The 13,023-nt window shown below is 32.3% G+C and overlaps 1 protein-coding gene across 1 annotated transcript; it reads right to left on the bottom strand.

Moving 5' to 3' along the window:
* Positions 1 to 2,352: 2,352 nt before the first annotated feature.
* On the bottom strand, positions 2,353 to 12,398 carry LOC123701947 (caspase-3-like). Its single transcript, XM_045649581.1, has 5 exons — positions 11,912 to 12,398; positions 10,764 to 10,942; positions 8,492 to 8,646; positions 7,751 to 8,122; positions 2,353 to 2,559 (listed from the first exon to the last, which is right to left on the bottom strand). The coding sequence occupies exons 1-5, from the start codon at positions 12,396 to 12,398 to the stop codon at positions 2,358 to 2,360; spliced, it is 1,395 nt and encodes a 464-aa protein (XP_045505537.1). The 3' UTR covers positions 2,353 to 2,357.
* Positions 12,399 to 13,023: the final 625 nt, after the last annotated feature.

The raw sequence follows: 13,023 nt of genomic DNA, 5'->3' as shown, positions 1-13,023 counted from the left end.
ATACCTACCAATTTAAGTTTCATTGTTTATTTTATAACAGTCAACAAAAATCGAAACCTCAATCAATCCTTATTTTTAAAAATTGCTGTTGAAAAGTACTGTATTGTTGGGTTATTTTTAATCCCGAAGCTTATTAGTATTAAATACATTAATAATTTCGCGGTGTTGCTTGATACCAATAATTAATTACATGAAATACCAAGATTTCCATGGAAATAGAATGAATCACAATTTATCAGAGTAATTCAGGATAATTCGGGAGTAACGGTGAATAATTAGGATATTTTCAGTAATCAGGACACAAACAGATGACGCGAGACGCAGTTATCGAACTCAAATTCAAACATTTATTTTTTTCAATTGCTAGTTGATTGCTTTTGATTGTCTAAAAAGACCAGAATAATAAATATTTATATTTTATCAAAATAGTTAACTAGTTAGGTACGTAAAATTAAAACACGTTAAAATCTTTAATTTCTGAACGTTGAAATATTTTTTTTAGCCTTAGTGCTTTCTTTTTTAATCATTTATCTGTGAATTTGTGAAATCACCCGTTTAGCCGTGAAAATTATATAATACTAGCGGTCCGCCCCGGCTTCGCCCGTGGTACATGTTTACGTTTTCTCTCCATAAGAACCATCCTCGTACTTCAAGGAATATAATAAAAAAAGAATTATCGAAATCGGTTCAGCCGTTCTCGAGTTATGCGCTTACCAACACATTTTGCGATTCATTTTTATATTATAGATGTAGATTATTAGTTTAATATCTTATAATCATAATGATGATGTAAATTAAGAAATTGTGAATGTCAAGCTCAACAAATATTTTATTTGTAATCTAAAATGTTTGAAATAAAGCGTGATTCGTTAAAAACAATAAATACAATTGTATTTTTAACTGATTGGGTAAATGCATCCTTCAGTTACATATAGAGTTACTAAAACATGCATTTGGCATTCACTTTGAACCATTTGGCTCAAAGACGCGGTTAATTTTTAACTGACAAAGTAATTTTTAACTGAGATTCCACATTTAGATAAGCTATTAGTGTTTTAAAAATAATCAGAAATTTAAATATCAGTAGGTAATGTGTGCGCTTTGTTTATTACCTATTTAGCTTTATTTGAAAAAGTCTAAAATCTATGAAAAAATAAGACAAATAAACAGGGTTTTTATAAGATTTTAAGCATAGATATAAATTGCATACCTATAGCGTTATGTGAACTTATATGAATATTATTTTGTCGATAATCTAATATCTAATATATACATATACAATATATTATAAAGGCGAAAGTTTGTATGGATGTATGGATGTTTGTTACTCTTTCACGTAAAAACTACTGAACCCATTACAATGAAATTTAGCACACATATAGAGGGTAACTTCGATTAACACATAGGATAGTTTTTATCCCGGAAATCCCACGGGAACGGGAACTATGCGGGTTTTCCTTTGCAAACGCGGGCGAAGCCGCGGGCGAAATAATAAATTTACAATAAAACCATTTTCAATTATGTTTAAGCCTAAATAAATACTTTACCTGTTTTGTTTGTCGAGGAATCGTGTGCATTTGTGTCATATTATTTTTTGAATAAAATTCTTGTAAAATTTATTAATATTTACTACTTATGCGTCACATAATTCGCTAAATTAATTCAATTAGAAACATTATTTTGTGGTTATAATTATTAGGAAAATAATTACGAAATAATTATACCTCCTCCTATATTCATTTTCCTCCAGTAAGTTTTATATGTAAGAAATAAGTATTATTTATCTAATAACAATAAAACTGTGGTTTTATTATCGCTAAACAATAAACATGTCAATCAATTATGAATAATATTTTAATAAGTATATCTAAGAGTTCTAACGGCAAGTTGCGAACGCAGAGGCTACTTCAGCCGTAGCCACATGGCAACGCTAAGTCATCACAGGTTACTCGATGTTCAAAAAATGTAAAAAAAATTTTTATCTAAAAACTTAAACAACATAAGTACTTAAATATTCAAAAATATTAAGTATCTAAAAACTTAAACAACATGCTTTAATATTCATTTTTTTTATTTACATTAATAATTAATTGGCCAACGTTTTACAAAATCACATCATCGAGAGGCCTAAAACGGTCTCTATACATTCAACATAACCTAGACTTTATTAAAAATATTATAAAACTAGCTGTGCACCCCGGCTTCACCTGTGGTACATTGTCAAAGATTGGTCAACTCAGAAAACTTCGTGGGTACACTTTGCTCAACATGACATGATTAGATCTATCTTGAATCTTGCCAAAGAAGTTTCACTTCTGACACGTGTGCTTGGAACACAAGATCTTTTTTATGTATATCTATTTCAACCGATCCACAGTTGTTTTTATATATAGGTACTTGTAAAATTCAAAGTCCTTTGCATAAATAGATAAATGATTGCAAATAGCTTTAGTCATTTTCTCTTTAGCTGAGTTGAACTCAAAATTGTCGTCAAACGATTCGGAAATGTCGAAAAACGACTGCGCTGTCGCGTCTTCGGGGTTCTTGTCGAGGAATAATCTGTAAAAGGTAATCATATATTAATAAAAATAATAATTTCAGGTTATTTACAATAAGCATGTGGTTGCAAACTTGCAAGTTGGAAAATAAATAAAAGAAGATCTATCATTTTTCTATCATGGGCCCTCTACACAATGGGCAGCGTTGGCCCAACAAATCATCGTCGATGTTTGCTGCCATTACGACGATTACGAATAAACACTTACAGTGACGACCGATCATAGACATTTAGGCCCTATACACTAACGTGATTTCCTCTACTCGCACAACTCTGCCCAATGTGTGATGGCCCATGAGAGAGAAATAATACCATGAAATCTATGTTACAACTGATGCAGATTAAGGTAATTTTACAGTTCCTTGAAAAATATATTTAGGTTACAACAACATACAAAATCAATGCAACAGTGAAACACCACTATAAATAAAATAGGGATCTTTTCGATACGACCTCTTCGAGGAAAATAAAAAAAATATAATAAATGAGAAAGTTTGTAAGTTTGTTTGTCTATACGGGTTTTCCTTTGACTAAGCGGGCGAAGATGCGGGCGAAAAGCTAGTATAGCATATAACAGAAAACGCATCTTACATATTAAAATAATTGATATCGCTTACCATATAGTGACGCATTATTGTGCACAAAACAAAAAGGATGCATCAATAACACAGAAGCAACGTATTCGTCATAATTATATACAGGGTTATTTGTAAAACACCAGCAACCTCGCAGGACAAGATAGCTAACATCATAAGTAACAACATTTGATCTACGACTTTTGGCATAACGCAATAAATAAATTTTAAATGATTTTTTAAGCTTTTATTGTACTCTCCTAACATTTGTAAGTCTATGTTCTATTCATTATCGAAAGGACAACGCGACGCCCCCTTTCCCCTCCCGTTCGCTTCTTGTTTACGTAATTTTTGGAATGCGCGTAGAGTTTATAATATTCAAACGGAAAATTAAATGAATATTTATTTTTGTATGAAAATAAAATCTAACAAATTATGAAAAGTCGTAGAACAAATGTTGTTACTTATGATGTTGGCTATCTTATCCTGCGAGGTTGCTGGTGTTTTACAAGTAACCCTGTATATCAAGTATATGAGTAATTCAACCTCAAAGACATCAATCAAAACATACTATGTATCTTGTAAGTTGTATGACGAATTGTTTATCAAGTGCAAGCACGAAAACTATCTTCAAAGTATTCGAATTGAGAGCATTTGTATGGGAATTTGAAAAAGCGCCTCTGCCGTGCGTGAAAGGAACTAATTTTTATTTGTACCGAATAATGACGTCATGACGATGACGATACGAATACTTTGTCGATAATTTCCGCGCTTACGTTTTAGAAGAAAATTGTCGATTTTTAGGGACAGGCAGACAGCGACATCTACTTTGATTTATACTTTATTATTATTTTTGATAAGTAGGTATGTATGTTTGCAATATTTTGACAAACTGCTGGGCCGATTTCATAAATTCTTTCTCCAGCAGAAAGCTACATTTTTCTAAATAACATAGTTAATCACATAATATTATTGTCGTGAATATATAATCAAGATTGTCATTGCAATTATTATCTTGAATGACATCAACGGTTACTCATACATGCCATTGAAAATCCCCGATTTCCGATTTCAATTGTTTTTTTTAAAGTGCATTATTCATTCATTGAATTTTAATCAAATGGAATGTCAAATATTGATTTATGATTTCGTAAGGGGGTGATCATAGAAATCTAAATAACAAGACACATAGAAGTGCTATAATGTCATAATTCGTATGAAAACCGGTGTCGCCAAAATCAACACATTTAAACCGAAAGCTAAACAGTACACACAAGTAAACTATGCCTTTTATTGGACAGCTTGATTTTAGTGAAAACTAACTTAAATATAAAATTAAGCTTTTGAATATGTATCCTAACGCACGAATTTACGGTTTATTTTAGCCCTCTGTCACTCATAACTTCATAAGCTTGAAGATATTTCGTTTTTTCGGATTTGACTTAAAAATAAAAAAATAAAATACACGTGTTTTTGGAATTTTGATTTATTTTAATATTTATCAAGAAAATTACAAAAATAGGGAGTGTTGCCTAGGAGCAACACTGAGATAAAAGGTCAAATAAAAGGTACAATTCTGCAGCCAATATTAAGAGAGATGAAAGTTTCTAAAACAATTTTTGGTTTTTAAAGCTACCCCACATTTTTCACAGACGTTGTGAGTAAATCCATTACACTTCGGTAACTTACATCTAATTTTTTTATCAGACCATTGTGGCCAGTGGCCAATCTGGTCTTGCCGAACTGCTTTAGGTGGCACATGCTGAGCCGGGTCTTTTTTTTTTTGCTTGAATCTCAGTCTCCAAAGACCGTCGAGTAGATACACTAGGTTTGAAACCCATTTTACAAAGTGTCACACCAACTTCCAAGCGAAAGTCTGCCGACGATAATGGCTTGATGGGGTAGTTTAAAGTTTTTGACCTTAGTAACCCTTTTGTACAGAAGCCACGAATTTACCATCGTAAGATCCAGGTAATGATAAAACAAACGCATTGGCCATCTTTTACTTCGCAAGCGAATCTTATAGATACCCATGAGGCTGTCAAGGAGGTCGACGCCACCCATATGGCGATTGTACTCTCCTACCACATTGGGACGTTTTATATACACGTGCCTGGCATGGCTTGCTGTATTACAGGTGTTCCTAAGTATGGAACTCCAGTGGTTTGTTACTCGAGGTAATGGCACAAGAGACATTATATACACCACACCCATGAATTGCCTGACGTCTTCCTCAGACAACCGAAAAGTGCTATTCGGATCTTTCTGCACTTGATATAAATTAGTCTCCTCAGAATTTTTTTTTAATAGTTCCTGTGGAAAGAGGTGTAAAAAGAATTGTAAAGGAGTATCCAGTACTAGAAGATCAGGACCCAGAGTCTTGTTTCCTGTGAATCTGAGCTGTTCTTCATTCAATTCTAGGTTCTTCTTTTTCCAGCGTAAGTTTAGTTTTGCTGGCTTCTCACGTGATTTCTTTGCCTGAGGGGGTCCATCAGAAGTATCGCAAGATGGTGCGCTTTCTAACTCAACCGAATTACTTTCATGATCGGTCTATTATGGAGTTCACATCAATATCCTCAAGATTTTCCAAATCTGGTATAAAATCTGGGTCTGCGAGGCTATCGTCATCGTGATCTAAGCCATCGTCACTATCTGCACCATCAAGCAATGCAGAAGCAATGTCTTAATCACAAAGGGAGCGCTTATGAGACATGCTGTAACAAAATAAAAATAATCATAAATAAAAGATCAAACAAACAAAACGTTTACACTTTTAGCCTGATGTAGCCTGTGGGCAACAAACAATAAATACTAGCAAAACCAAGGAAAATCTTAAAAAATTGTCAAATTTAATATTATATCGTAAAATATAAACACTTACCTGTCCAATTTATAAAAAAAATCGACAAAAACCACTCGTAAAACTATATTTTTTATTTTTCCAATATGCACTCAACCGTCACCTTCCGTTTTGACAAACGAATGCAATATGAATTGTGTTTTGAAGCCAGTAACTCCATCTAGTGATATGCCGTTGTACTTTTCCGGTAGTTCGGACTGTAGACTTAGGGCAACAGTGCTTGAAAACGTTTTCAAATTAGATTTACGAATTTTATAGGACTTTGAACGGTATGTTGCTTACAGTCTACATAATGCTACAGAGGGTTAGAATAACACCCCTAAGTATATGAGACGTTTTGTTTCTTTTTGCTCCAATACGAAAAAATCCGGCTTTTCTACAACAGAGGTTGTCAATTTTCAATAGATATAACTTTGAACATAAACTCATAGAAATAAGGTTGAAATTTGTGTTAAACGTGATAATAAGAATGGTCGGCTGTGTCATTCATTGTTATTTCGATTACTATGGTGACACTCGTAATACTTGTAAATATTCTTTAATTTTAAGGAAAAACGGCATTATTTCAAAAAAAAAATATTTACCGATGAAATATTATTCTTTTATTAGTATAATTACAACTTGTGGAAGTATTTCCGCAATGGGAAATGCTGAAACACACCATGTTTACACACGCATGTCTCTAGAGCAACTGAACAGCGACGAACGCACTTGTGGTATGGTCACCATCTGAGCGGCGACAATGTCATGCGCGCTTACGACTTCTAGTGTCTTGTTATTTAGATTTCTATGGGGGTGATGCTATGATTCTATGACAGTTTTAAGGTAAAATGTATAAAATTTGTGCAGAAAAAAATAGATTTTCTTTTTCAGGTCAACTTTTTTGTCTGAAAAAGGTACCTAGTTTTTTTTTATAAAATTATCCTCATTTTAAATTTGAATGTAAGTCAAATTACTGTGAGATCAAAGACTATTTTGTTTACCTAGGTCCTAGATAGAATTATCCAACCCAGCTTGTAAACATAACGTAGGCTTATTACTTCTTGCACGAATATTTTCTCTACCATTCTACATTATACAAATAAAATGGAAAAGTCTAAGACTTTCCTTTTTTGCAAAGATAATAAGCATTGACAAGATAATACTATCTCGTTTAAAATAAGATGATGCAAAAATACAACATCTGTACATTTTACATTATACTAGGTATGTATTGATATAAAAAATCGAGTTTTACACAATTTATAACTCTATTATTTATCACTCGAAAATTTGCACTGGAAAAAACTTCCATATCATTAGATGGAAATCTTCACAATTAAAGTCACGAAAAAGCTAAAAATCTACAAAAAAATATATATTTTTTTTTTATTTATTCAATCAGACTTCTCCTAGAAGCACTACCTATTGAATCGTCACGACAGTTTTACCAATTACCATCTATTCGGAAAGCAGTTTCCACGGAGAAAAACCGGCAAAAAACTCCGTAGTTGCTCTTTTAAAATCATCAATATTAGCCATTAGGTACATTACTAGTTTATCGCCCGCGGCTTCGCCCGCTTTGTCTCGAACCTAATAAACTATACACTAAAACCTTCCTCTTGAATCACTCCTATCTATTTAAAAAAACCGCATCAAAATCCGTTGCGTATTTTTAAAGATTTAAGCATACAAAGGGACATAGGGACAGAGAAAGCGACTTTGTTTTATACTAGTGATAATTATCCATAATATGTACCTATATACCTATATACTCACCTCAAACAATTCTTAATATACGCATAATAGTCCAAAAAGCACAAACACGGTCCAAACTCCAACGACACAGGGCTGGACGCGTCCAACACTTCATTCTTAGACTGCACTAAATTACTATCTGTATGGGAAACCGCGTTATTTTCCTCCCCAAATCTTCTAAAATATAATTTCCTTATTAATGTAGATGTGACTACTGGTATTTGTTTATTTGTGTCTATTTCTAAAGTCCGTCTATTGTATTCTTCGTGGTATTTGTCGATCGCTACTTCACGTTTGACGTCTATTATAATGTGTTCTAAGTCGTGGGTTGAGGATAGAAGCTTTATTTTGTGGCATAATGTTTGTATTAGCCAGGAGCCGTTTATTTCGTCTCTGTAATAAAAAAAATTAAGTATAGGTAGGTAGATAATAATTAAGGTAGTTTAAATCTAAGATACCTACGTTATAAAAATCGCAAGTTCCTTGACGTTACGCCTACGTACCTAACTAATTTTTCGTTGATGTCTAAAAATTAAAAAACTACAGATTTTATGCATGTTTTAAAATATTTTTTGCGCGATATACACGGTAATCAAGAAAATTAGATGATATTTGAACTTCGCAACGAAAGGATAGCCAAACGATAGATAGACAAACATAAAAAAATTAATCAAATAATAGTCAATTTTACGCTTAAATACACTTCAAAGATTTACTGTATTTTTCCGTACTCTTCATAAATATAATATTTTTTATATTTACCTATGTGAAGGGTTCCCCATATAAGAACTATGTAGAACAAACATATCTGCCTCAACAGGCAATGTGTATGGATTGAAATCGTCATCAATATCTTTTCGTATTTTAGCACTCCTTCCAACGATAACTCCCTGAATATCCCTTGCTCCTCTACAAGCCTGGAAAAAAGTAAAATTTTTTTAGTATTTTGTTGTAAAATACTAAAAAATAAAATATTTGGTCTAAACTCTAAAGTGTATTCTAAAGGCGTCCGTATATTTTTTTGGTAACTAGTCAATAATACAAAAAAATGGTTTAATTTAATAATATTTTAGGAAACGTTATTTGGTGACCATTTAAGTATATCTATTTTGGTATCCGTTTAGATTTATTTTGGTAGTAAAATAGGTACTTTTTTGGGTGGTGTTTAAACACAAGCCGTTGTATTTTACGGGACTAATGATTTTGGAAAAATATATGTAGGTAGGTACCTATTCATTTTCAATATATTAATCGCATTCTAATTCATTTAAAGTCTACTCTAAAATCTGCTTATCTAGGTATCTATTTTCTATAAAGAATAGTATCCATACTAATATTATAAATGCGAAAGTAACTCTGTCTGTCTGTCTGTTACTCAATCACGACTAAACTACTGAATCAATTTTCATGAAATTTGGTATGGAGATATTTTGATACCCGAGAAAGGACCATAGGCTACTGTTTATCCCAGGAATATGACGCGATCCCGGAAATTCCACGGGAACGGGAACTATGCGGGTTTTTCTTTGACTGCGCGGGCGAAGCCGCGGGCGGAAACCTAGTACTTAATATATAAAACGATTTGCCGAAATAATATAAGTAGGTACTAGGTAAATGTATACCTATGCGCAACTTTCGATGAACCCAAATCCGATAATTATTTATTTCCTTTATGTACAATTTTATTTAATTAATGCTACCTAATAGATACAATTGAAAAAGAATATAAAAATAAAATGTACTAGTAGGTACTTTTACGTAAAACAACTGTAGGGTCAACTCATCTAATTCTGTGACAAAACAGAATATGAAAAAAAAACAGGTTAAACTTTATAAATTTTATTTTTATTTTTAATAGGAACATTAACCAGTCTTCTATTTATCATATGGAGCAAGTGTAATCTTAACACATATGAATTAACCCAGCGTAAAATGAGCTTAATCAAACCGCGATGACTTGTCTAATTCTGTGACAATCACTATAATTCGGTGATAGTACTTCTCTAATTCTGTTATAACCGAATTATGCGAGTATTTATTATTTTTTAACACAAAAGTAACAAAAAAATAAAATTAATAAAAAATATAACATATTGAAAGTAATAATTGTATTTATTAATCAACGAGAAACTATCAAAAGCGGGGAACAATAAAAAAACAATATTGGACTTTATAAATTGTTTGCTGTGTAGTGTGTACGGACTCATTTTTGACTGCAGAATACTTTGAATTGCGGATGTCAGGGTTATTTCATTATATTTTCTATTTTTATTTTTGTCTTCCTCCATGCTGTCTAAAATAAAAAAAATAACTCACATAATTATGTGATAAAAAAAAATAACGGACTTTTTTAAAATGCTTGAAAGCGATCCTACTTTTTTACCTGAGTCAAAATAAATATTTTCCGACTTAAACTACTAACGTATACGTACAGAAGACAATTATTAATACACGAATTGAAAATAATAAAAGTTTGCTTGGTTAATTCGGTGACACTGTTTTGAGTTGCAATCTTGAGAATCGTTATCTTTTTGAACCCAGGAAATAAGGTATTATGCAAAAACAAATGAAAAATTACTAAAACCTTTGTCGGTATCAACAAATAATATATGCTTTTAACAATTAATTGTCAAAGTATCATGAACCTAAACTCACGTTTTCTATTTAAAATTAATTAAATAATGACAGCACAGTCGCACGCTACCGGTGAAACGTCAAACATGGCGGGCGCAATGACAAATCCCGTGATTGTTACTATTTCACTCGCACGATCTTAACAAAAATTTGCACACGAAAAGAAGCTTTATTACCCTACTATAGGGTTAATTTTAATGTATTGGATTTTACTCCTATAACGCTGTGTAAGAGTCCAAACGTTGTATCTCCGAATTAAGTGAGTCACACAATTAGGTGAGTTTACCCTACCTACGTTTAATTTTTATCCCTCAACCACTGAACGGATTTCGATAAGTTTTGACAAATTGAACATTCTCATTTCAAAAATGTATCTCTTATATAAAATGTGTTGCCATACCTGAATAATCAGCAACTTGGGCTTCGTGATCAATGTAGGCTTATTATGCGTTTTCAATGCATCAATAATGTCAAATTCGGTAAACTGCTGGTCCCTTGCCCGGAGGATACCGTCCCTTGTCCCGTGTGTTAAAACTGCGATCGCCACGCAACCGTAGTCAGTGAAATCACGCCTTTTAACTAGAAACAAAACATAATAATATAACTACAAAACAATTTAAACAAAGTTTAACTTTAAACCAGGGATCTATCACTTTAATAGTTTTCTATGTGAAATACGACAAAACCAGGTTAAAGAGAACCCGCGATTAAAGATAAACCCTGTCTAAAGTTTTTTGTGGTAAGACAGCTATTGTCCAATCGTTGAAGGTAAAAGATCGTGAGGAAAGCACAATATCCAAGAGGTAAAGGTGACCATGAAGCCGAGATGGCTTAGAATCAAAGCAACAGGGCAATACATTCGATAAATCTACGTTAGAATACAAAAACAATTCTAATTATGCGAAAGTAACTCTGTCTGTCTGTATGTTACTCAATCACGCCTAAACTACTGAACCAATTTTCATGAAATTTAGTATGGAGATATTTTGATACCCGAGAAAGGACATAGGCTACTTTTTACCCGTGGACTAGGATAGGTTTTATGCTAACTACTTTTTATCCCGGGAAAATGACGCAATCCCGGAAATCCCACGGGAACGGGAACTATGCGAGTTTTACTTTGACTGCGCGGGCAAAGCCGCGGGCGGAAACCTAGTCACTAATAAAATCTAAACTGGAGCACAAATAAAAATGATACCCGCTTTAAAATTGTTAAAACAGAGAGACTACATAAAAATCCTCAATTTAATAGGGTAATAGAATAGAACATAATCAAATACTTACCTGCGAAAAATATCGATTAGTGAAACAATTGAAATATCTATCCTATCCTATAATACACTGCACAACATTCATCTTTAATTTTAGTTATAAAATTACCTACATTATTAATAATTAAAAATATTTCCCTTCGTAACGATACAGACCCTTATATACCGATTTTATAGGTACGACACAAATACAAAATATTTCATCTATTTACATCATCTACTTTACGCTACATAGAATTAAAAAAACATGCACAAACATCGATAACAAAATACGTACAAGTATCCAACACCTGAAAGATTTCATCCTTCGTATAGTCTTTGTGTTCTTCCACTACAAATCCGAACCTCGAGAACGTATTTTCCAACTCTCTCACATCTTGTTCAGTGCCCAATCTCGGCTTATAACCATAAATATTCTCTTGATTGAATATTATTAGAAGATTCTTCTCGAATTTCTCTAATTCATATGTAGTTGCGTATTTACTTAACGCTCTGTGATTGAAAACGTTGTTATCAATAACTTCTAATTCCAATTCTTCTTCTTCTTCTTTCTCAATCTCTTTTTCTTCATATTCCGGTGGTTTTTTCAAATCAGCATCAATAGCTATATTGTCTTCTTCACTGTCACTTCGGTACACTTTCAATGGTCTGTATATAGGAGCTAAAAATTCGGAGTCGTTCATTTCCACGGGTTTATTCTTAGAAATTAACAAAGTGTACTTGTTTATTGGTATTATAGTAATCTTATCTGGTCGATACCGCATAAAGATTATTGATTATAACTTTATTGTGTGACAGATGTTACGTAGGACGTTAACAATTCCGGTGCAATCTTCGATGATACAGTATTCCTATCTACCTATTATATTGCGTGATTATTTCAAAATAAAAACATTTGAAAGTACAGCACAATCTTTGAAGCGTTTTTATGCTGGCAGGAACTTTTTAAAGACACGTTACTTCTCGGTAGTTTACATATTATAAATATTATTATAAAGACAAACAAATCCAAATCTTCAAACCGATCTGTGAAAGATATTCCTTTACCTATTCAAAAGAGGCATATTATTTTACTCTGTAAAGAAAAGAAAATATATACTTACGCCTTGAAAGAATGACTAGCAATTACACATTGAATAAATTAAGAAACAATTAATTATGTTTTAAATAATTATAGTAGTGCTTATTGAATAATTTAAATAATAAAAATTCTACAGAAAGAAAATCAAAAGGTGGGTTTCGAAATTTGAATTTGAATAGGTTTTTAATATTAATTTTATACGTGTTCCGACAGATAAAAATTTTCTCCTACTAAAATCTAACTTCATATTTTAATAAGGCAAGGAGAAGTGAGAACTTATGTTGAACTTAACTTATATCTATGAAATA

The sequence above is a fragment of the Colias croceus genome, chromosome 22 (assembly GCF_905220415.1).
Source record: "Colias croceus chromosome 22, ilColCroc2.1".
Taxonomy (NCBI): Eukaryota; Metazoa; Arthropoda; class Insecta; order Lepidoptera; family Pieridae; genus Colias; species Colias croceus.
The sequence above is the reverse complement of the archived record's forward strand: the minus strand, read 5'-3'. Positions and strand labels throughout refer to the sequence as shown.

What these genes read in the sequence shown, in the direction of transcription:
- LOC123701947 (XM_045649581.1), bottom strand. Translation starts at nt 12,398, where the DNA reads ATGCGGTATCGACCAGATAAGATTACTATAATACCAATAAACAAGTAC. An exon ending in CTTTCAGGTGTTGGATACTT is followed by an intron (nt 10,943 to 11,911) that starts GTACGTATTTTG and finishes TTTTGTTTCTAG; the next exon opens with TTAAAAGGCGTGATTTCACT. An exon ending in ATGGGGAACCCTTCACATAG is followed by an intron (nt 8,123 to 8,491) that starts GTAAATATAAAA and finishes TTTTTATTACAG; the next exon opens with AGACGAAATAAACGGCTCCT.